This window comes from Strix aluco, chromosome Z (assembly GCF_031877795.1).
Source record: "Strix aluco isolate bStrAlu1 chromosome Z, bStrAlu1.hap1, whole genome shotgun sequence".
Lineage (NCBI taxonomy): Eukaryota > Metazoa > Chordata > Aves > Strigiformes > Strigidae > Strix > Strix aluco.
The window spans coordinates 81657003-81681516 of NC_133971.1; the positions used below are offsets into that span (position 1 = coordinate 81657003).

At 40.5% G+C, this 24514-nt stretch overlaps 1 protein-coding gene across 3 annotated transcripts in view; it reads left to right on the forward strand.

The window, feature by feature from the left end:
• Positions 1–24514, forward strand: part of ITGA2 (integrin subunit alpha 2) — a 69922-nt gene that overhangs the window by 42000 nt on the left and 3408 nt on the right. For all 3 annotated transcript variants that reach the window (XM_074813715.1, XM_074813714.1, XM_074813716.1), the window contains 16 exons: positions 1845–2048; positions 2864–3000; positions 4463–4602; positions 5573–5724; positions 7046–7156; positions 7749–7831; positions 8657–8798; positions 10433–10525; positions 11570–11646; positions 11745–11828; positions 15076–15178; positions 16002–16112; positions 16605–16709; positions 17014–17127; positions 20543–20632; positions 24076–24192. In XM_074813715.1, the coding sequence (XP_074669816.1) occupies positions 1845–2048; positions 2864–3000; positions 4463–4602; positions 5573–5724; positions 7046–7156; positions 7749–7831; positions 8657–8798; positions 10433–10525; positions 11570–11646; positions 11745–11828; positions 15076–15178; positions 16002–16112; positions 16605–16709; positions 17014–17127; positions 20543–20632; positions 24076–24192 (1863 nt within the window). The remainder of the gene's footprint in view (positions 1–1844; positions 2049–2863; positions 3001–4462; positions 4603–5572; positions 5725–7045; positions 7157–7748; positions 7832–8656; positions 8799–10432; positions 10526–11569; positions 11647–11744; positions 11829–15075; positions 15179–16001; positions 16113–16604; positions 16710–17013; positions 17128–20542; positions 20633–24075; positions 24193–24514) is intronic.

A 24514-nucleotide genomic window follows, 5' to 3' on the forward strand; every position in this document is an offset into this window, starting at 1 on the left:
TTTTCAAAGCAAACTGGCCACATGCATGCAAAAAAACCTTTGGCCCTACATCTCTTCAGGGCCTGTAAGTCACTAGCGTATCTTTTTCAAAGTGTTAGAAATATTGTGAGTTGTGGTTTTGTAACGAGAAATGAAGCACGTGCTTTTCCCAGGGTGTGGTGTAAGGGCAGCAGTAAAGGATGCCAAGCCTGCCTGCTTAAAAGGACTGTTGTCAAAGCCCCTCCCAGTGCGATCTTGCCCATTCTGCTTTTCAGGAGCAGCTGCAAACTTTCCCCAGAGCTGCTTGTGCATGTAATCTGGGAACGAGCCAGCTGGAACAGATGAAAATGGAGTCAGTAAGCAAGTTAGTAGCTAAGCACTATTAGTGACCAGGGCCCTGCTGCTCTAGGTGGCTCCTGGTCCTGGTTTTAGGTACTCTACACAAATAGAACACAAGTTTGACCATTTCTCTGAAAAACTTAGCTCAAGGCTTTTGCTAATTGTTTGCCATTTGATTTTGGCAAATCTGTTCAACACCTAACAGTGTTCCCAAAATGGATCTAACAAATGCTCTTCTGCCAGTTTTCTGCATTGTTTCGTAGACTTTCACACTGGATGGTTGCTATTACTCATGTTGTCTCCTTTGTTCTGTGAAACTATGTTATTTGTCTGATGCTTGACTGACTGTGTTTTTTATTCAGACCTGTAGTAGATGTTTTCAGAATATCTGTATTAACAGTCCTGAAGCCTCTGGCACTTTTTTGAATAGTCTCTCAATCAATCACTGGATGTCTGGATATGCAAAGTAAATTAATACCTGCCATCCATCAGAGAAAACAGAATATGGTCTTTTTACTAGGTAAATTGCAATCAAATAAATAGAGAGGAAGGACCATCCTCCTCACCGTCAGGTCATCCTGGAGCAACAGCAAACTGTACTCTAAAGCAATTTCAAGGTAGATAGAGGTGCTAGAAGTGGTACTGCTGGCAGCTGACGTTGGTCATTGTGACTGTGGAATTAGACACAAAATATAGAAGAAAAGAAAAATGAAAGGATTTTTTTCCATGTTTTGAAAACTGAATAAATTGGAAGTCTATCCTTACAGCTTTTAGTCTTTGTCAAATGTTAGATTTAAAATTATTTAAAAGTTAAGAATAAGGAAAGTTTGGGGTTTTTTTTAAATAACCTGGATTTGTGCAACTTGTCCATGTTGCACAAATAATACTTTTCTAGTAATTTTTAATAAATAACTTGTCTGGTATTTCTAAAACTCTAAGCACAGCGTGATAACAGGTTAAAGATGAGAACGATATTTGCCAGAAAGTTGAATTTAAGCTAGTGTAAAAGTGATTATTTAACTATAAAGATCTCCAACCTTTCTTTCTTCATTGGCACAGGAGAGATCAGGAGTTTAGCATTTGGACACATGTTTTTTGCATTAGTTTAGTTAGGAAATTCCATTTCTGTTTCAAAGAATTATGTCCAGTTACATAATTTCCATTCCCTCTGCATAAAAACTGGTAATCCAAAACTGGAAACTGTATTTTTCAATGTATTGTGAAACTTTCAGAACAGTCAGATGAGGACAGTGAGAGCATTTAAACTTCATACATATGGTAATATTTGCTGTTAGTGCTTTGCATAGCGTGCTTTGATTTTGCTGTGTAATGCTTGCCAAGACTCTGAGACATAATGCAAACTGAATGGGCAATACAATGGGGAAGGAATTCGGGCTTGAGCAGTCCAAGGGGAATGTACTGGAAAACAGAAACAAAAAACAATGCACATAGATACTGCTCCTATGTCTAATCTGGTGCAATGATAGCTGTGTTTTTGCTTTTTCTTCTTTTTCCTTTTTTTAAAGGGAATTTTGGATCAACAAGAACTCTTGGAAGGTCCACAGGGGTCAGAAAATGCTCGCTTTGGATCAGCGATCACAACACTTGCAGACATTGATTTGGATGGCTTTAATGATGTTGTAATAGGTGCACCACTGGAAAACCAAAACTCTGGAGCAATTTACATTTACAATGGATTTCAAAAGACTATACGTACCAAATATTCTCAGGTAAATTACCTTTGTTGCATAATGCTGTATTCAGTGCCTTCAGATCTGCTAGAGGAAAACAGAAGGATTTTATCTTTAAATTGGCTACTGTTTCATCCTCTAAATACTCTAAAAGGAGTATTGTTATTCTCATGGTTTATTTCAAGTTTTGTGCCTCTCCTTACTTCAGTTGTCAGCATGCCCTGGTTGATGTTGTGGTGTTGATAACTGAAGCATGTAGAGGAAAAGGACTTGCAAGATGCTCTGTCTGAGCCTCTTATAATTTTTGGTGCCCATGTATGAAATCAGCTAATTTCCTGTACATTTTTTGACACCCATTATTCAGGTTTTTAGGGTTGATGTACAGCAATGAAGATTAGATAAATCCCACCTCTGTTAATTATAAATGTGAAGTATTAAAGAAAAAGACTTTCAAGGGTCTTTGCATATCCTATATGCTAATATAATGGTAATTTTAATGTCACTTTCCATGCAGACTTTATGGTTGCAGAAAGTATTTATTAGAAGTCCTGTTAAGCTTTCTATTCTTTGAGTTGCTCAATGTGAGATGGAAGAAGTTTCCAGTAAGTACTAGCTGGCATACAGCAGTCACTTATTTGATCTACTCCCAGGACAGAAAAATCTTGTTCATTGCCTGCTCCAACACGGGAAGAAAAAGTGCTTAAAAGCATCTGAGAAAACATCCACAAAAGCATTTTCTTTAAACAATACACTGCGTATACAGGGAGTTATCAGTGAAAATCCATTGCTTAGGCTGATATCTACAGACTTAAACATGCTTGTGGCAAACTCAGTAACCAAACTCTCTTTCCCAGAAAATTTTAGGATCAGATTCTGCTTTTGGACAACGGCTTCAATTCTTTGGAAGATCAGTAGATGGCCATAGAGACTTAGATGACGATGACATTACTGACGTATCAGTTGGTGCTGATGGAAATGTAGTTCTGCTATGGTTAGTAAACTCTTTCAGAAAGGAAGTGCTTAATGATTCAGATGCAAGTTGAGCATTTAATTAAACAGCAAAACAAACAAACCCAAAAGCTCTTTTATTCTGTGTGTTCAGAACTAACACGCTTATTGCCTCATTGCTGCTATCATAGCTAGCTGAAGAACAGCATCAGACTAAACCTTTTTTAAGTATGTATCATCAAACTGTTGAAACCCAAGGCAGTGTGGGGGGCAGAGCCTGGGCACACAGGGGGAAGCCGGGTGGCAGGGGCTGCCAGGAGAGACCTGGGCAGGGCTGGGGAGGGTCAGGAGACACCCCTGCCCACTGTTGCTCTGCAGATACATGGTCCAGAGGGAAGGGGCTGCAGCAGGCAAGCGAGGATTGCTTGAGAGTATTTGTAACAGCAGTACTTCAGTAGCCACACTATAATTTTGATAGCTGAGCCTGAGACAGATGAAACCACTTCCCACACAACCTGCATGAGCTTCACTGCCTGCTACACTGATATGGGGAGAGAGCTGTCCTGCTGGGTAAGGACAGAGCAGTGAAAGAGCTGGCACTTACTTCTGGCAAGAAACCCATCTTTTCTGGCATGTACAGTCTGAGTACTTTTACAAAATAAAGAAGAAAGGCTTTACAGAACCCAAATCTGCCTTTCTAAGTACCGTGTATTTTCCACTACTTGCTTGAGGAGCTAAATTTAAAATGCAGCTTGCTTTCCCTATCTTTTGCCTGTCTTCTTGCCTGAGGCTCCCTCTTGTAAGAAGAAAAACATCACTGAATTGCTACTTATTTCATAAGATTATTAAAAATGAATGGTCAGTTTGGACTTTTGACCACAATAAAACTGCTGCTGGTGCTGGTGGGAATTTCATTAAAGAAAAATATGTTCCTTGAAGTACCAGCATTTACTTAGATTTGATTAATGAAGATGCTCATTTCTCTTTCACTCTGCCATTTGGTTTGATTAATGAGTTTCACTTTAATCAAAAGTGTTTGTTTTTACATGCAGGGTTCCTTTGAAACTGTTCTTCAAAATCTTGATTAATTACATGCAAGTTGTTTTTCTGAAAAATAAGATTATTAATTAAAATGAAGCATTACCCTTCTTCGCCTTCCCAGAGGAGAGATCATTAACTTCCCTAAAGGAGCAGAAGAAGGTTACTTGTTGGGAAAACAGGACAAGGACTTAGTGCTCTGTTATCTTAAGGAAAGGATTAGAGCATTAGGATAAAGCTATTGATCATTCATTAATTTGACATGAGAAATTATTTATTGTCATTACTGAAAACTACTGTATTAATAAAATCACATATATGCAAAGAAAAATAATTTTACCAGTGCTATTAAAAAGTGTTTACATTGAGAAATCAATGTTACCTTTATAGATAGTAATAGACAACAGCTTCTATGTTACCCAGTGCTCTTGAAAAATCACACATAACCTTTTAAAAATATTTTTCAGGTCACAAAGCATTGCAAATGTGTCTATAATTGCCTCATTTAAACCTGAGAAAATCAGCCTGCTGAACAAGAACACAGAAATAACGGTCAAAATATGTTTTCAGGCTACATTTAGACCTGCTAAGAGAAATAATCAAGTGGGTAAGAGTATTTCAATGACTTACATTAATTTCTTCAAAAGTCCATTAGGTGAATGAGTAGTGGAAATTCTAAAGATACATTAGATTGAATGTCAAGAAAGGTAAAATCAATATAAAACTTAAGTGCTTGAGAAGGTGTTTTTCAGACTACTTTTATCACTGGCTCCATAATCTTTAAAAAGTGAGGAATTAACAGTATAAAGGATAGCTGTATCCTTGGTGTTCAACAAACCCCAGAAAGTATCATTAGTGAGAAGCTGATTTTTCTTCAACCTGCTGGTTTCAACAGCAGACTGCTGACTTTTCTTCTCTCTTCAGGAGAAAAAAGAATAAATTCCATAGGCTCAGTGCAGATCTCAGTGGGGAGAAACTCCTCTTTTCAGAAGACAGGAGAGCACCAAATATTTTTGAGACCAACACTGGCCTCTCATGAAGCTATTTACTTAAACGTCATGGATAACACCATGCTTCAGTGCTATGTATAGTGCCTTCAGGAACTCATGACTGTGAGCTATAAAATAATGGTGAACTTCCACGGCATATTAGTCATAATATGAAGAGAAGACAACAGAAATTATTATGTGATTGAAGAGAAAATGCAGATTATAGTCTCCTCAGAGTTCAGGGATATTGTTGCAAGGCCCCTTTATCTAGCCGTAATCCTGGCCCTGCTGACTGGCTTCTTGCCTGAGCTGCAGGCTCAGACATCTGCAGTGGAGACTGGATTGATTGCCATTTAATGTGCTCTCTGTGGATGGGAACTTACGTCAGGATTTAAACCTGTTTGACTGCTTTGGAAAACACAAGAGAAATTTTTTTCATTTTGAGACTGCTCTGCGTTTATCAAGCTATGAAAAAAGTAAAATATTTAGTGTGGTTTGGAAAGCCTGGTCACTCTGTAATCTTGAGCATAGTAGTGAGATCATGAGCAGTCATACTCAGCAAAAAATGTACTGTTATTCTTCTTGTAGCTATAAAGTACAATGCAACATTGGATGCAGATCTCCAGTCCTTTAGAGTGACTTCTAGAGGGCTGTTCAAAGAAAATAATGAAAGGTACATGCAGAGGGATCTTGTGGTACGTCATGAGGAGAACTGTGTTCATGATGTCTTCAATGTACAGGTAAATGCAGTTGCAACCAGTTTTATGTGACAAAATTCATCAACGTCTTCCTCTGATCATTTTTGTGTCTGTAAGGTGAACTTCATGCATGGTGTACTCAGTGATTTATGCTTCTCAAATTACCCACAACTGAAAAATACTTAGTAAGACTGATTTCAAAGAAGCTAATAACTGTCAAATTCAGCACAGCTTTTTAGGGTAGAAGAGGCAGTTCTTAATTATGTAATTCAGCTCTGACATAACACAGAGCCCATAGTCCATGGTTTCAACAGATTTTAATTTCCCTCCTAGTAGATTCTTCTGTAAGAACTAAGACATACATGCAAACGTTTTCTTTCAAACTAACAGCATTTCAGGCAGACTTCTGGTGCATGCTAGTCCTAGTATACACTTAGGAAAAAAATAAAAATAAGCAAGTCTCCATCTTTCTCTAGAACCAAAGACTGAATATGGCCATAAGAATTGCCTTAAGCACCCTGCATGATGCTAGGTCAGGTAAAGGACTTCAATTCCTGCTTTTCTTTGCAGTGCAAATATCTTGGACTATGGAAAAGATGAGGGGTAATGGGTATGAGTTACTCGTGGGGACATTCCGATTAGACACAAGAGGAAAATTTTTCACAATGAGAACAATCAGCCATTGGAATGATCTCCCCAGGAAAGTGGTGGATTCCCCAACATTGGACACTTTTTTTTAAGATCCACCTGGACAGGGATTTCGGCCATCTTGTGCAGACCATGCTTTTGCCAAGAAAGCTTGAACCAGGTGATCCTTGAGGTTCCTTCCAACCTGGTATGCTATGATTCTCTATGTTGATCACATTTAGTGCCATTGTGGAGCCATGAGCTAGAAGACCATTCATGCAGTACTAAGAAACAGAGGACACATGAGGTATATTGTGGTTTAGTGTTGCTCAGGACCAGCTGCTCTCTGCAATAGTAAGGCAGAGTGGAATAGAAATTTGATTTGTGTGGCCAGGTGAGAATGAAAGTCACCTGGTGGTGGCTTTTGAGGACCATGTTCTGCAGCTGCAGAGACTCTGCATGTTTCTTAGCCCTAGAAGTGACTGATGAATAGTGTCTCCAAGAATCCTAGGAAAATGAGTTTTATCATGGACCTGGCACTAAAAGCTGTTTAGCAAGAGGAGCCCACATTAGGCAATCTCACAAGATTATTTCAGTCAAGAAATTAAGGTTTGTACTGCTACTTCTTTTTTAGAGCAAGTATGATTTTACTATGCATTCTCAATTTACAGTAGAATTACCAATTTTACCCTGTTTACTGTGCTGACAACTATCACCTGAACCATGTGTTTTACAGGAACCTTCTGATGCAGTGAATTCACTTAGTTTGCGCATTGACATTGGTCTTGCAGATCCTGGCTCCAGCCCTGTCCTTGACATATATTCTCCTGCATCTGTGGCCTATAGTGTAAGTATGCAGACTTACTATTGAAAAATGCATGGCTGTCCATGTGTCCATAATGTGTGGCCCCCACAAACACCAAAGAGGTATCTGCAAGTGAAAACTGGTGTTCCAGTTAATTCACTGGGCTGAAAGCAGGCACCTGGCAGGGGTGTCCCCTGGTTCCTTTTATACCTTCGTCTGTATTGCATGGGCTTACTCACACACACATATCGGCCACCATGGCATTTGAACAAGCATGTTGGCTGAGCCTTGTAACTGTTGATGTGAACTTCTAGTTGATGGCAAAGATGAACTATTTTAGGTTAGTTTATCCTACAGTAAAAGAGTACATAAGAGAGATGGACCCCCTTTGATTAAATCACGTTTGTTGTGAGTTAACAACTGCCTGCACCGTTCCTATGGATCAGTTGACATCTAGCAACATGTTACTCAGTGTTAACTTGTTCATGTGTAAGATTTTTAATTCCCTTCGGAGAGATTTTTCTTATCTGCAAACCAAGAATGTGCTTCCCCTCAGAGGTGTTTGCACTCTACTGTCTATAGATAATTTTAAAGTTGAGCCCTGTCATTCAGAAAATGTTTTTGGTTTTCATAGATTCCTTTTATTAAAGACTGTGGTGAAGATGAACTTTGTATCTGTGATCTTGTTCTGAGTGTTCAGCGGAAGGCAAATGATGGGTAAGAGCTGAATCAGTGGCATTGCTGGGGTCGGGTGGTAAGTTTTCACCAGATGGTTTGTCTGCAGGCTTTGGATGAATTTCTAGATGAGAATGTCTTTCTCATTCAACATCTACTTAGAAATAGCAGGGATAAAAAAAGCAATAGCATTTCTGTCTAAACCAATCAAGGAAAAAGAGGTATAATAGGAACATAGATATAGAAGTAGCACTCTTGTCAGCTTAGACAAACGCAAGTTTTGGTACCTTAAGGATGAGGACCCAGTGAGCATTCAGAAGAATCATGTCTGGCTGGCTTGCTGTCAGCAAAGGGAGCACACTGGGAAAGCAACAGCAGCTGCAGCAGCCATCTTGGTCCCTCCCACGGGGAGCAGTGAGGATGCTGCAGCAGGCTGTGCTGCTGGGGACCTGAGGTCAGCCATTCGGGCAGCACATATTCCCAGTCCATGTGCAGGTATACGCATACATGTACAGTATGCAGAGAGACAGGGCTGCCTCTTCCTGGAGCTGCCATCTGCGTCATCTGCCCACTCTCTGCCCCACCTCCCTACCAGGTAGAGTGCTTGAAAATTCAGCAAAGTGACTTTGACCAAACATCATCAAGGTCCTGCACTTTGAGAAGATGCTGATCCCATTCAGTTTTAAGAAACACCATCACAGGGTTTCTTATGTCAAAGAGTTTAGAAAGCAGAGCGTTTAAGTGCGTAGAATGTAGGAAATGTCTTGCTGTGCTTGTTGTTTGTTGTTGGCTACAGGCAACACATTTTCATGATCCACAGCTGTTCTAGTACCTCTGTTTAAAACAATGGACTTTATTTTCCAACAGCAAACAGCAGTTTGTTGTCAGCAGCAAAAACAGAAGATTAACGTTCAATGTGAAATTGAGAAATAAAAAGGAAAATGCATATAACACAAGAATCCAGGCTACGTTTTCAGACAACTTGTTTTTTGCTTCATCATCTTTACCGGTATGTGATACCCAACCTCACCATCTCTGTTACTGCCACTGATTTTTGAGGTTCTCAGAAAATTTTTTTTTTTTTCTTTCTAGTATTGCCTATCCCAGGAAAGAATGTGTGTGCAAACTTCTCTCCCAATTTATTTTCTTAGATACCAGAATTATTCCCTTCAGCGTATCAATTTATTCAGGTCAAGGAGAGACACTGCCAACTCAGCATAAAAGTTGGCAACCTGTCGAGTTTGACCTCACCTCAGTATTTCAGTCATCTTTTCCTCACTTTAAGTTTTGGCACCCACATCTTCTGCTTGACTCCTAACAACATGCCTGAATGCAGTTACTGCACCACAGGGAATTTTTATTTCATAAATCAAGCATGCAGCATCAGTGATGTGCCTTAAAGCACAGACCTTGGAACTAGAAATAGTGTTACAGTCAAGGCCATGTGTTCCAGTTAGACAGTTAATCAGATTGAAATGATTGCTATACCAGAAGCCCTTCTAATGAATTTTGTCTTAGAAAAGGGGAAAGAAAGGAATTATACATACTATTTTTGGGAATGCAGTAAATCTATAATCTCAACTGTTGCTCCCAAACAATTCATGAAGGATGAAATCCAGACTTCAGTGCTTGTTTTATGTGGTCAGGCCACTACTGGAGAGGTGCATGATAATCCTAGGGGTAAAATCCAGAGCAATCCCTATACTGAAGGGAGAGGAGGGATAGGAGCATTCATTGCTGCCCAAGAGCAGCATTTTCCTGAACAATGAACTGGCAGAAGTACTCCACACAGCACTGAGAGTGCCCCTCTACCTCCCCATCCTGTTGTGCAGCAAAATTGCTCATTCCACTCATGCCAAAAGACCACACTGGAGCTAGGATTTTCTTTTGCTTTAAAAGCCCATTTGCTTAGAAGTGTTTCAACCTACAAGTGAAGCTTTTGACCAGAAATGTGCCTACTTCAAAGCATGAAGAAAAGCATAGGCTGAGAAAGTATGGGTGTTGTTTGTTGCTTTTTTTTTTTTTTTGTAGCATAATTCATGAATGGTAAATGTCTGCTAAGGATGCTTGTAACAAAAGACAGTATGTTTTAATGAATTTTTTTCATAGTGATGTTAACTGGCTATGATCTACAAGTTTGTCTTTAATGTGGTACAGCAATATGTTAAATATTCTGCAAAGCAGTAAATAAATACATATGTATTATAGATTTTCCTACAAAAAGTAGAAAAAGTTCATCTCTGCACACTAACCTCTACAGTGAGAGTACCTAACTAGCTCTCAGGTCGTGTAAATGTCTACGGAAGGTCTGTAAAAAAGCACTGTAGGAGTTAATGCTGGATGTGACCTGTACTCTTTAGCTTCTATTCCTTCTTCCAAACCTAGCATAAAATTCGAACAAGATCATTACAGAGCACAAGAAATCTCATGGGACTGGTCCTTATCCCACCTTTCTCCTGCCTGTCTCCTAGTCCTGCCTATGCCCCACCTATATGCTGCATCTCTAGGAATTACTGCCATAACACCTATTTGTACTACTCCTTAGCATAATACATGTCCTGTTGAAGATACAGACTGGGAACTTCCTCTCTGCTTTATCAAAACCTGATATTAAGATGACTTCTCTGTTTGTTTCCTCTGCAGAGTGATGGGACTGAAGTCTCGTGTCAGACAGGAACAACACAAAGTACAATCATTTGCCAAATAAGCTATCCTGTTTTCAGAACAGGACAACAGGTAGAGCTAGTGTGTTTAAATAATTTTGAATGATGCCCAAAAGCGCTTTTTTGTTGTTGTTTTTCCCCTAAATCTGCATTTACTGCTGGTGAACATTTCTTAGATTTGGCAACAGTTAACTTTCCTTTGGGTTTCAGAGGCATTAAAAGAAGCAAACGAAGCACTAAAGTTTTGTGACTCCCTGCCAGATTAAAGGAAGAAAGGCTCTTGAAGCATATTTGTCCATACCCATGGCTTTCAGATGCTACTGTAGCTTTGTAACTCTCAGAGGGTGAGGGCTGGGAGCAGAAGCAGAGAGCATAGTGTGTAGCCTCCTGGGAACTGAGGCAATCCCCATCAAACCCTTCCTGCTGCATGAACCTGGGGTATCTCTCTCTTCTGCTCTGTGAATCTCATCTCTCCAAGGAAGCAGTTTGCTTTGAGAAGAGATAGGTGGTCCACACAGCCCTAGGATAGATCGTATATCCTTTTTCTCATATACGTCATAAATCTGGGGATATCCATGGGTTTATGGAACTTAATCTCTTATTCCTTAAGGGCAGAACAGAAATAGGCTTCCAAGCCTCTAACACAATCAACTGGAGCAATAAGAAACTTGCTAGAAAGAATAGAAACATGATGTTCTGTGGCATGGAGAGCAAAATCAAAAAAACATTATATATAAAAAGTTGACTTTGTTCTGAGCTTTTAATGTCATTGGTCAAATAGGACCTTTTGGAACAAATGGAAGAAAAGAATGACTACAAATCTTGTCTTAGTGCTAGTGTTTAAAAGCATGTAATTGAAGCAATCCCACACACCTTTTGTTGCAGCTTGTAGCTAGTTATACATTATTTAAAAACACAAATAGTCATGTTTGTGTAACAATGCCAAATCAGTTCTGGAGTACTAGAAATTACTGAAATATTACGCAGAAATCAGTGGAGAATTCCGGTACAGGGAGCAATTCTGGATTGTTGCACATATGAATATGTTGCTGTTGGGAAGTCCTTTGGATGTTGTACCATCAACTAATTTACTGTGTGTTCCTTGTCTCTTCCATAGGTATCCTTTGATATTAGTTTTGACTTTAACCTGAAAAATCTTCAGAATGTGGCAGTTCTAAGTTTTCGTGCGCTGAGGTAATGTATATAATCGTATGAAAGTAAGTTAGGTGTTAATAACTTTTTTGTATAAAATAATATTATAACACCTGGCTTAAATGTGTTTTGATGAACAGTGAAAGCAAGGAAGAGCAAGAATTGGACAACCAGGTCAGCTTATCAATTCCATTGCGATATGATGCAGAAATTCACTTCACAAGGTATGCTGAATATGTAAAGAATCACTGCCATTTTGCCAAGGCATTTGAATATAGTAACCGTCCTGAAAGGCAACTGAAAAGTTAGTGAAACTTTGTTTTCACTTTGGAAGTCATAAGAAATTCCCACTTCATCAACAGCAGCAGAATTTTATGTTCTTCCAGTAGTCTTACATGTGAAAAATTATGGAATGTGTAGTAAGAAATCGTGGATCCATGTTTATCTCTGAACAATTGTTACAGATGCTCATGTGAATGGAAGTGTATAAAAAACAAACAGTACTTGTGGTTTTGATAATATAATTAGTATGTACTATACAATAAGGTTGGGCCTCTGGGCTCAGATGTAGTGACACTGGATCAAATCTGGAGTTAGTGATCAAAACCAAACAAAAGAACAACAAAAAGAAAAAAAAAATATCATGGACATATCTGCTGAACCTGGGCCAAAACCACAAACTTTTGTTAGATGTTTGAAATAATTATTTGAACTAAAACCTGAGGTGTCACATGGCAGATTCTCCCTTGCTTGCAGTTTTGTTGGCATGGGGAGCAGCACACCCTGCTTTCCCACACACCCACCTGGACACTCTGGCTCACACCTACCCCTTTCCTCCTGGTGTCTGCCCTTTCCTCTCCCCATGGAAGGCAGGTCGGGACTGTCACAAGAGGGATCCTTTACCCTGGGAAGGGCAGTTTGTAAGGAGAGACAGCTGGGCAGGTATGGGAAGAGAGACAGACAAAAATCCCTTTAAGACTGATCTTGGTATTATGCCCCTGAAACCTCTCATCTTCAGCCCTGGAAACCCCTGGTAATTTGAGATGCACTGAAACAGTAATTAGTCTGTTACTGTTCCAAATGAGAATGATTTCAGTTACAGTTTAACTTAAATGAGAACTGACACAAAAATACACTGGTTTGACCTTTGACTCAAGATAGGATATTTAACTTTTCATCAAAGAAAAGATTTATCTTTCCCAATTACTGAATTTATAGGATAAACTACGTGTAGTTTTATTTGAAGGACTTCGTCACCAGTTCTTGGTGAAAAAATGCTTTTGCATACCAAAGCATTCCAAAACTTATAAACATATAGAAAATAAATAGTAAATATTCAAAGAATGACAGAAATTTGAAAAGGAGGAAGCTGGTCAAAAATACACGGTAACAATTAATTCAAGAAATAAATATTCAAAGATCACTGTGACTACAAGAACTGTTGGCTGTGTAGGATGACCTGAGCTGGAATAGGGACCACAGTACAGAAAATTAGTTCAATAACCCACTTTGCAGCAGCAGTTTCAGAATACTCGTTGGCCCTGCTTTCACCGTGGCTAGGTGCACCAATTCTGGAGTCATGCAGAATTTTTCAGATTATTTTAACTGCAGAGAAGCATTTGAGTCAGTGATGAAAGTTCTTTCAGCTCCCTGAGAAAGTTGTATGAGACTTCAGCAGAAGCAGAGCATTTGTTACTAGTTACCAGTGGCACAGAGACTACCCAAGTATTTGACTAGGGAGCTAGCACAGCAACCTAAGTAGGTTTTCCTAGGAAATTGAGATGGTGCAACTTGAATCAGCAAATTTAATTGGCTGAGAAATATGAACAGAAACTCAGTGATTCAGAAAAGGCCAGGCATGGAGTCTATAGGAGTTACTCAAGGAAAAATAAAGGTTTGAATTCAGGTGCATCTCCTGAGTATGAGAAAATGCAATTCCATATGCAAGTCAAGACATGAAGGAATCCCTGCTGCTAGAAGAGGATTAGTTATTCTTGGAGATGAAACAATTTAAAAGAACTAAAGGAAATACACATTAAGCCAAGACACAATTTTAAATGTTTCCCTTGCAGTTAGCTCATTTTTACACTCTTCCACTTCAGAAATAACTATCTGAAGATAGTTCCTTCTTGAGGCAGGTAATGTAGCCAAGGAGCAATCTCTTAAAATACAAGGGATGAGAAAAAAGTGTTGTCTTGCTGAAGTGAAGCCTTTCTACGGAAAATCTCCTAATCTGAGTTTCCAGGAGAAGAGGTGGGAATCAGTCTTACTAGTGACTCCTGCAAGGACAAGGAAGCTGATACTGTGCATCCTGAAAGGACTGAATATTTGAGCAATAAGGAAGCAGAAAATGCATCACAACACATTTTCCTAGGAGGCCTTGTGAGGAGGCTCTTCAAGGAAATGGCCCATGGGAGAAAGTATGGAGGACAGAAAAGATGCATGATGCAGTACGGAGGAGTACAACTGATCAGGAGGCACCTCTGTGAGACTGCACATGTGTTAATTTGGGATTGTACACACAGATGTTGCCCAGATTAAATGGGGAGAGCAGCACTGGTAAAGATTTGCACCTTGTGCTACAGAAAGATCTGATGTAGGAATCATGATAGCCCCTGCTCCTTGTTAACTCGCTCCCAGCTTGCTTTTTGACTGCTCAAATCGGCCTCCTAATGAAAGCTAATGATGAAGAGCAGACACAATTCTGGGATGGTTCAGCAGAGGAGCTGCTCACAGGTAGCAGCACATCGATGGGATGTGCTACACAGGGATGCTTTCACTGTCTTTGAGCATGGTCCCATCTGGCTGACACCTTCGAGCATCTACAGGCCCTTGCACCACATACTTCCATCACACACCTGTAATTTCATGCTGTGGTGGGATGCAACCAGCCTCATGTTACTTTGGAAATTTTGAATTTTGAAACCCCAAAATACTAAAGAAAGTGGCCCAGAAGAGACTGAGGGCTACATGGTATGTACTATGCACACAAGCAGAGTGCGGTGTGTGTTTCCACACCCAGGCAGTGTGGAAATCAGCCTGCCTGTGATGTATGGCACTAGGGACCAGGATCTCCCTCAGAATCTGTTGGTATTTGCTTTTATAGGTGTACCAAGGGGGACCATCAGGGAGCCCTTTCTGAGGAGGGAGGCCCCTGCAAGGCTGAAAGTTGAGGTTTGTTCCTGGGAGAGGAGCCTGCAGTATGCACTGAAACACCATGGGTGCAGGAGGCTGAGCAGAGCCTGTGTCTCATGCAGTCCTCCTGTCTTACCTTCATATGCTCACTCTGGCTCTGGGCTTCAGTACACTGTGTATTTTCTTAACCAACTTTGTAAAATTCAAACAGCAGTACAAGTGACTGATTTTTAGTTTGGCTGTACTTATGACCTGTTTCACAAAAGCACATCAAGTAACGTATGTTTTCAAAGCAGCTGCCAAATTGAAATTTATTGTTTTATGGTTGTTAACTAGGCTTGCCAACGTCAACTTTTATGAAGTATATTCTGGTCATAACATTCCTTCCACTGTGAATAATTTCGAAGATATTGGCCCCACATTCAACTTCTCAGTTAAGGTTAGTAAACATTTCTGGTTCTTGTTTGAGAGGCTGCCTTACCTCCTCCTGTGGCCTGCTCCCAAAACATATTTGAAAAAACATTCCTGATTTCACTGTCTGATTTTGATGCTTCTGAATCAATCAAGTAAGAAAAAAAAGTTGCACATAGCTGGGGGATAAATGCTTACAGTCTTTATAAGGTTAAGGATGAAATTTGCACTTACTGCACAAGTAGAATGGGTGAGGGATTGGTCCTGCACTGTTTACATATTTAGAAGATGGTTAATGCTTAACTTCAGGCCAACTTAGACTTTTTTCAGAGAGCTATTTGTCTTCTGCTGACTTGGTAAAGGAAAATAAGTCTTTGCAGGCTTGGACTTTGAAATTTGAAGTTTGGCAAGGGTCAAGTGCTCAAACCAGATGCAAGAACTATATAGATCACAGCATTTATTACACAGCTTAGAAAAACTTAGATCCAAATATGCAATGTGGAAGAAACTTAAATTATGTTCCATTTACAATCCTGTAACTGCTACTCTAAAGGACTAAATAACAGGCCTATTGGCTCTGGCAGAATATTTGCTTTTCAAAACATATTTCATGCAGTTAATATGAGCTCTGCTAAGGAAACAGACAGGGACCCAAAGCTATGCAGTATACTCTCTGCTTGCTATTGGCATAATGTAATTACTACTCTACTGAGTGTCTTAGTACAAAAAACATTGATGCAGGAGGAGTCCAGTTCTTCCATACTTATCCATAATTTCTGATTGTCTTGCTGTATCAAATAACTTACGCCTACGTAAGTATAGCTACCTCAGTTGAGTTATGTGCTTTGCAGGTAACAACAGGAAGTATTCCAGTAAAGATGGCATCTATAAAAATCTATCTTCCAGAATTGACCAGCAAAGATAACCCACTGATGTACATAACTGCAGTCACCACAGATCAGGTGAAGAACTGAATTACATAAACTGCTATATTTTGGGGTTTAATCAGTACCATAAACATCAATTATTTCCCTCATAGCGTGGCTGAGATTCACAGAATCTATGCCCTTCCTCATAAAGGGGAGGGGGAGGACAGTATACACTAGTCTATAACTAGTGGATTACCTTTACAGTCCACCGCTGAATTTTCATATCACTTTAGAATTCTTCAGCTAGGACCTTCTCCAAGTTCCTGGGAAGGGTATAGTAAATATGGAATATTTAGATTGGGACAAACCCTTCAGGTCACTCTAGGGGGAAAAACATTACCGTAAGAGCTGTTTAATTCTGACCAAAACCACATACCATCTCTTAGTTTCCTAAAGTATCCAGTGATACAATTCACAATCTAGCCTTTCACAGCCACCATCTCATTCCAGAAATATATATTATTATGATGCCCATAAACTCCTGAGTATTATGTCATCCAATTTCATTCCTGCCATCTTTCCTAGGCTAGAGGTGTTACCTGTCAAGCTCAGATAAATCCATTGCAAATAGGGAAAAGACCTTATACTGCATCTTTCACGAAAGAGAACTTCAGAGCTTCCAAAGAACTGGTGAGTAAGACTCAGGGGTGCAGAGGTGATCCTTAGAAGCCCACTAGCTGTACCTGTGGGGACAGCTGTGGTGGGGGTGGCATTCCTCACTCACAGTGCAGGAATGCAGCCTATGGATGTTCTTGCACATACTTCATCTGCCTTAGATAGAAGAAAAGGTGCATGTGCTTTACAGCCTGCAAGCACTTCACTTGTAAGCACAGAATGGCAAAGGCAAGGGCAAAAGTCTAGATGTTAAAAGAATATTTGTTAAAGTGTATTTTTAATGCATGCTGTTGCCTTTCCTTGTTGTTTCTTCTGGAAGAACTGTAAGAATGTGAAATGCAGTACCATCACATGCAAACTGGAAGACATTATGCTGAAAGGAGAGTACTCTGTGAATGTGTCGACCCGAATCTGGAACGGAACCTTTGCTGCCGTGAGTATCAGCTGTATCTTCATGAAGGATCTAGTACTCAGATAACTTCTGATATTTTTCGAAGTTCAGTAAAGAGACCTTCCAATCTAGGAAGACCTTCCTCTACTTTACATTGTTGTGTGTGTTTCTCCAGATTGAAAACTTGAATTTAAAAGTCAAGTAAGTAGTGATGCTGTGTAATGGAGCTGATAACCTGCAGTCCAGCACAAAACCTAAGAAAATGCTATGATAATGCAATCTTCACAGCTGGAAAAAAACATTTTCTGTGTCTGTTAAATTAATTCAAAGGGGAACTACAGTTTCCACAAAATTCAGCATAGGACAGCAGAGTACAGTATTGTCATAGCCTGGAAAAAAAATGCTGCTTTTAGTTTTTGAACATCACAGCCTACATAGTGATCATTTTAAGTCACACCAAAATATCAAAAGCCTGTTAGTGCTGCCAGTTATATTTGTTAGAGAACGTGTGGAAATTTCTTTTATTGATTTTTTTGTTTTTATTAGAGTTGGTGTCAAGGAAACAGTCCTTGCTTAAAGACCTACAGGACGCTTAAAAAAATAACCATCAACGTCTTGACTTTCCCATTTTAAATCACCATGTGTCCTCCAAGATATAACTCATCATGAATTACCAGTCCTTTGAAATGAGACCATGTTTGCTTCTTAGCTAGGCAACCAACCAAACTGTCTTAGAGTCTTGGGTTTGCCTAGAGTGTCAGGAACATGATGCAGTCTCCTTAGTTTGTCTGGCAAGTCTTATGGCAGGTATTGACGTTTAACAGCAGGGCTGTTGTCATCTTTAGCATTCAGCTCTTAAAAGGTCAGGTTGATAATGTAACATACTTATGCAAGCATCTGTCTTTAAAGTTTGTAATTTTCAAATCAGCTGGGTCAAGACCACTTGTTAGTGCAGTCGGGTATGCAGGAGGTGGAGACCTGAACAAAAGGTTGCTACCCTTACAAGAAAGTGAGTGGAAATAACTTGTTTACTACTGGGTGATGTGAGGGAAGGATCACATGTCACAGTTTTCCTCTCATCTCCCATTTTGTTATTTTCTAGTTCATTGTCAATGTTCAGTGCAAATAATCTTGCAAGCACTCAATAACGCACATAATCAGCCTTTTTATTTAGTGGCAGTCATTGCCCAAGAAGGGGATAGCATGCTTACTGGTACCTGCTAAGGGAAGCAAAGAAAGATGTGTTTAGGAATACAGGAGGTGCTTTGATTAGTGCTCAAGTAGGTTTCTAAACATTTAGGAGGGCAGGACAGACCACTGGGGCAGATGGCCATAGTGCAGGCATGCGATAACTGTATGCTGCAGGGATGATCAGTTTGGTGTGCGTTGGCTGCTGCAGACCCACGGTTGCTCACATTCCATGTCAAGCCCACCGTACCTAGCCCTGCCTCAGAGAAATCGCTGAGGAGGCAAAATGACAGCAGGCATTGCATTTGGTATGGCTGGTGAGTGCTCCTGTGCTCCCACAAACCTGAGGCTGTTCCTGGTGGTACTGTAAGAAACGGGGCTCTCTGTGCCTGCTGCATGGGGAGAAGAGCAGCAGTGAGATGGCAGTGTCTGCACAGCCATCCTCCTCTCAACACATGCACAGAGGGAAGTGGGATCTGGCACAAGGTCCCTTTTCAAATGGGAATTGGCTTAAGATTTTTGTCATTGTCTTTGTTTAAGCTGAGGGAGCAATGTCAGAATTTGAGCAGTGGAGAGGAACAGATAGTGATAGGAAAAAATAAGTGGGGAAAAACAGAAGCATTGGGTACAGGTGAGGGTGGGGAAAAAAAGGAAAGAACATCCAGTTTGCATTTCTTCCAAAGGCCAGAGATACTCCCCACCTGTCTTTAGTTGCTATTTCTCCCTTTCTCACTGTTATTCCCCCCCCGCCATCGCTTCCCTGCTATTAGTAGTGACAGCTTTGAAATAATTATAACAATGGATATATAATTAACTTTTGTTTTACCTGAACTGTATGTTAAAGAAAACACCCCAGTTCTCCAGTTTCATTGCAGTCCTCGTTTGAGCCCAGAGGTCAACTGAGCACTACACAGCCACTCACTCACCCCTTCCCCCTCAGGACTGGGAAGGTGTAAATAAAGCAAAAGGCTCAGGAATAGAGATAAGACCAGAGAGGGATGACTCACCCATTGCAATCACAGGCAAAAGACAGACTCGTGAGGGGAAGGAAACATCAATTTAATTCAAGCACTAACACCAAAAGCAAAATTAAGTCTGGATTACTGATACATTATTATTTTCATAGACAAATTAGCTTGGGAGATCATTTTAATTTTCTTAATACTGTGTCGTGGTTTGAGCTCAGAGGGCAACTGAGAACTACACAGCTGCTCACTCAACCCTTCTTCCTCAGGACTGGGAAGGAGAAAATAAAGCAAAAGTCTCAGGAATCGAGATAAGGTCATGGAGCGATAACTCACCCATTATAGTCATGGGCAAAAGACAGACTCATTAGGGGAAGTAAAAAACATCAATTTAATTCAGACACTAACAACAACACTTAACAGACAGAGTAGGACAGTGAGAAGTATTACCACATCTTAAAAACACCTTTCCCCACACCTCCCTTCTTCCTGGGCTCAGTTTTGCTCATGATTTCTCTACCTTCTCCCTGGCCCTAGCAGCACAGGGGGCAGGGAATGGGGGGATGTGGTCAGTCCTGCCACTTCCACCTCGGCATTGGGGTTACTCCTTCCATTCTTCACTTGCTCCAGCATGGTTCCCCTCTCATGGGAGACAGTCCTCCACAAACTTTCTCCGACATGAGTCCTTCTCACAGGCCGCAGCTGTTCCCATGCTGCTCTGGTGTGGGTCACCCCCCCATGTTGCAGTCCTCCCAGCACCAAACTATAAGAGTGGGGGCTTCTTCCCACAGAGTCCCAGCCTTCTTCAGGTGGAGTCACGTGCTCCAGTGTGGGGTCCTCCATGGGCTGCAGGTTGACATCTACTCCACCATGGACCTCCATGGGCAGCCGAGGGGTGGCCCTGCTGTCTCTCCACAAGCTGCAGGGGGGATGCACTGGCGTGCCTCCCCCACTTCCTCCTCCTTTCTTCCACTGACCTTACTCCAACTCCTCCTCCCAGGTTCCCCTTCTTAAATACATTATCACAGAGGTGCAACCACCATCACCAATTGGCTCGGCCTCAGCCAGAGGTGGGTCCAACTTGGAGCCAGGGGAGCTTTGAGAAGCTTCTCACAGGGGCCACTGCTGTAGCCCCTTCCCCTGCTACCAAAAACACCCGCCACACACACAAACCCAGCACAACTGTGATTTTTATCCTGTTCTGAAGTCTTTATTTCAAAGCAAGAGAATTATTCTAGGATGTCTACATGCTAACTGATTTGTCCTGTAATAAAGCTTTACCTTTTTTTAATTTTCAATTTCAGTTAACGTTCCAGACATTACAGCTCTCTGCAGAGGCAAAAATCGATACGCATAACCCCGAGTTATTTATAATTGGAGAGAATACCCTATCTGTAAGTGACAGATAAGTATATTTTTTCAACCTATCTTTTACTGTATTAAAGTGATAATATTTTATCTCCAGCATCCTTAAGGAGTACATAGCAAATGACAGACTCAGATGACATTTGATTATGTTGAACTAATGTATCCTTTTGGATGTATACAACCTCCCTTAAGTTACTAAAATGTTTTCTTTTCAGCCAACTGCTGTATAAACCAGACTTAGTTAAAATCTGTAGATCTCAAATAGATTGTACAACTATCAGCAAAACTCAGCTAGAAATTTTTGAAATTCTTTTAGCTTCCTGTTCGTGAAGAGATCAAAATTTGGACTTCTTTCTGCAACAGAATTAATTGTTGTAGATAAATGAGCTCTGGAAACATTTCCACAAATACAATTTATAGTCTTACTTCTGTATTTAGTTTGATGTTTGTAGACAGATGTTTAGCACAGGTCTCCAGCAAATATACTTAATCTCATCTGTAAAAGAATGTGGAGTATTTTTTGCATTTGGAAGGGCTGTTATATGGACAATATGGACACAGCTAATCTCAAGAAAAGTCTCCAAACCACCACTGTATTACTGTAGAATCTTTTCCCCAAGGTTTCCATCTGCTATATACAAACATAAACAACACCTGAAGAACACATTAGTGTTGTGGTGTTGTTGTAATAAAAAGATACCTTGTTGTCTTGGCCTGTCTGAAGAGGAACATTCTTTCATTTGCAATACTAAGTTTAGATTTATTTTTACAGGATTTACAAGCCTGTTTTATCCATAAAAATAACCAAGGCCATTGAAGACCAAAATGCAAGTTAGTAAGGGAGGCAAGTATCTGTGAGAATGTGTAGCGTAGCCCATGCACAAGCAACGGAAAATTCAGTTAAATATGTATGAAGGTGACTGCTGATTGATTTATCTCAATGTGGAAATAAGACCATAATTCAGTACTATTCCTTTTGTCATTGTTTTCTCACGGATCACTCCATTTCTTATGAAGAACCTCTAAATAGACCCATTTGTATTCAGGGAAAAGCTCCAGTGCCTGAAGAAACAAAGGGAATATATGTGTAGTTCTGGAAATAATGCCATGTTTTTGCAGAAGAACTATATGCCTGTATTTGAAGTGTGCTGAGTGCCTTTTGTGGCACGGTGTTATTTCTGCTAGGAGATGAAACGCATTGATACACAATGCAAATATTCCAATTAATTGCACAGGCCTTTTAGGTAGCTCATAAACCACATATTACTAGGTATTTTCCACAGTTGGAGCATGATACTGCGAAATTTACATTACCAGCAGTTCTGTTGGTGATTTCAGGAGAAAATTATTCAAATGACTGTTGATTAAGTCAGTTGACAAATAAAAAGTAATTCCTCAGCCAGCCATTGATACATCTGCATATGGCACTTGTACAGCTCTGAGGCAGTGTCTGAACAGACCCTGAAAGTTATCCACAGGGCTCCTAAGAAACAAAGTGGCTTTTAGTCAGGCTCACAGCCTGATCCTTACACAGTAGCCTCTTGCCCTGTGAGAAGTCTTGGAAAATGTGCCAGCTGGTGGAGGTCACTCTCCCTAGGGCAGACAGTTTGCTTTGACACTTCACTGATGGAGTCAGTACCCAGCACTGCATATATTTCTTGGTAGGCCAGCAGTGATACCCATTCTTTAGCCTTCATACTTCCTTGGGAATAGGACAGTGCAGAAGCAATCTGAGTTTTATTTCCCTACTTACCTTGTTATTTTAGACAAAGGCGGTAGGATTCATCCAACAATATCTATATTAGTCATGCACACCAGAGTTAGCCCTTCTATAAACCCTAATCTGTAGAAAGAGCAGGTATTTGAGATACAGTTCATCTCATCTTAAAGGTAATCCTGAAAATTAGGCCCTAAAAGGCCCTAAAGCCAAGGAAACTACATTGTAGATATAACACTAGATGAGGTGAATCCCAGCCATGGTGTCTTACTGACCACCGTTTGACTTCAGGGAAGATATTTGTTCTTAGGCATCGATTCACCTCTCCAACAGTGCCACTTCACTGTTAATATAATGGAGAAAGCATAACTAGGCAAACTGCACATACATATGAGATCGGCTTTTTAGTTTGGATGAGCTGGTTTGCTGTGTAGCCAAATGAATTACTATTGCTTTGTGATGCTATGTGGGGAAGCTGCTTAGGTATCTTCACATAAAAGCTTTAAGATTTTTTCCGAGTTGGAAAGGACTGCCAGCTGGAGGACTGAACATTAACCTGCTATAGTCATCACTATGACCATTTGGTTAGAAAATACACAAAGCCATCCTGCCTCAGTGAAATGAATACACATAGCCACACCTAGCACAACATTGAAGCCTTCCAGCAGAAATTACTTAAATCACTGAGATGTCAGTTCAGTGCAAGTTTCCCAGAAAGCTTAAGATTAAATTACACCAGACAAATGCACTGAGCAAGCAACCCTGAAAAAGTAAACCAACATGACTTCTTTTATCATGTTTCAGGAAGGAAAAAACTTTCATGCTAAATGCATGTCATTCCAAGATTAACTCCAAAGATTTGACAACTCATAAATATTACAGCAATGTCTCCCTGAGCAACTATGTTATATGTAACTATATAGTTGGTCATACCCAATCCAACTAGATAGGGTATCACCTGAAAACTAATTTCCAGACACTATATGCTGTTCTGGGAGCTCTCTGGTATTGTTTGTAGTTCAGGAAGCGTAGGTGTGCTAGAAACACTCTTATTTGACCCACACATCTTGCAGCAAATTCATGCAGTTGACTCAGGAGAACAGAGATTAATGTGAGCAGATCTACCAAGTTGTTAGTGGTTTCCCAGAAGGTAGGAACAGCAGGCAAAGGACACAGAGGTACTTGCCCAGCAGGAGGGGAGAAATTTCAGCAGATGCAGTGAGTGCATGATGGTATCTGGCCTCCGTGATTAGTATCACCTCCTGCAGCTGCCCACCAGATAACAGGGTCTGACAACACTTGACTAGAATTAGTTCTTCTCTAGCTGATGCAGCAGAAGTCTGTTTTGAGCAGACAAGGCTGTACACCAGGCTATTTCCCACCTGCGTGTAAGCATGTCTGATTTACCTAGTGATGGTGTGTCTGTGCACTACGGGAACAACTCTGAAGCATCTCCTGTTACTGGAGAGGCCGAAAGCTGGCAGGAAGAGATTGCTTCTCTGCCTGTTGTGTAAAGCCAAGAGTGATGAGGGCCCCTAATCCTTAACTGGCACTGCAGTGTGTCATGGTGGTGCAACCAGGTACCTGTGGACATCAGTGAAAGGGCTTTAATTGCCTGGTATGTTCCAGTCATTGATCCTGGAATGTGTGTAGTCCAGCCATTCTTGATTAGTGAAGTATTTGGTTTACAAATCCTAATTTATATGCAGTTAACATAATGTAACCCCTAATGCAAAATCTCTCTACTTTCAGATCCCAGTTACAATAATGAAGCCGGATGAGAAAGCTGAGATACCAGTTGGTGTTGTGATTGGCAGCGTATTGGCTGGACTCCTGTTGCTGTTAGTATTGGTTGCCATTTTGTGGAAGGTAAGTAGGTATTTATGTTCTTAAAAAGAAAAGCAGAAAGGGCTAAATACATTTGGGTTATCTTCTTTCAAATCTTTCTTCTCTGGTGCTGAACAAAACTGCACATGCAGTTTGGTGGTATGAATAATACTGCATTGGCATTGCACCCTTGATGGGAGCATTTAGAAGGGCTTCAAAAATCAAAGTTCTGAAATGGGTCCCCATAGAAATTGGCAATGTGCCAATGAGTTCCAGTGGTTCAAAACAGGGGCTGTGGCATTTACTTTTTTCTTTTTGACACTGCCTGCCTCCTTCCATAAGTCTCCAGCTGGGCTCTGAACTC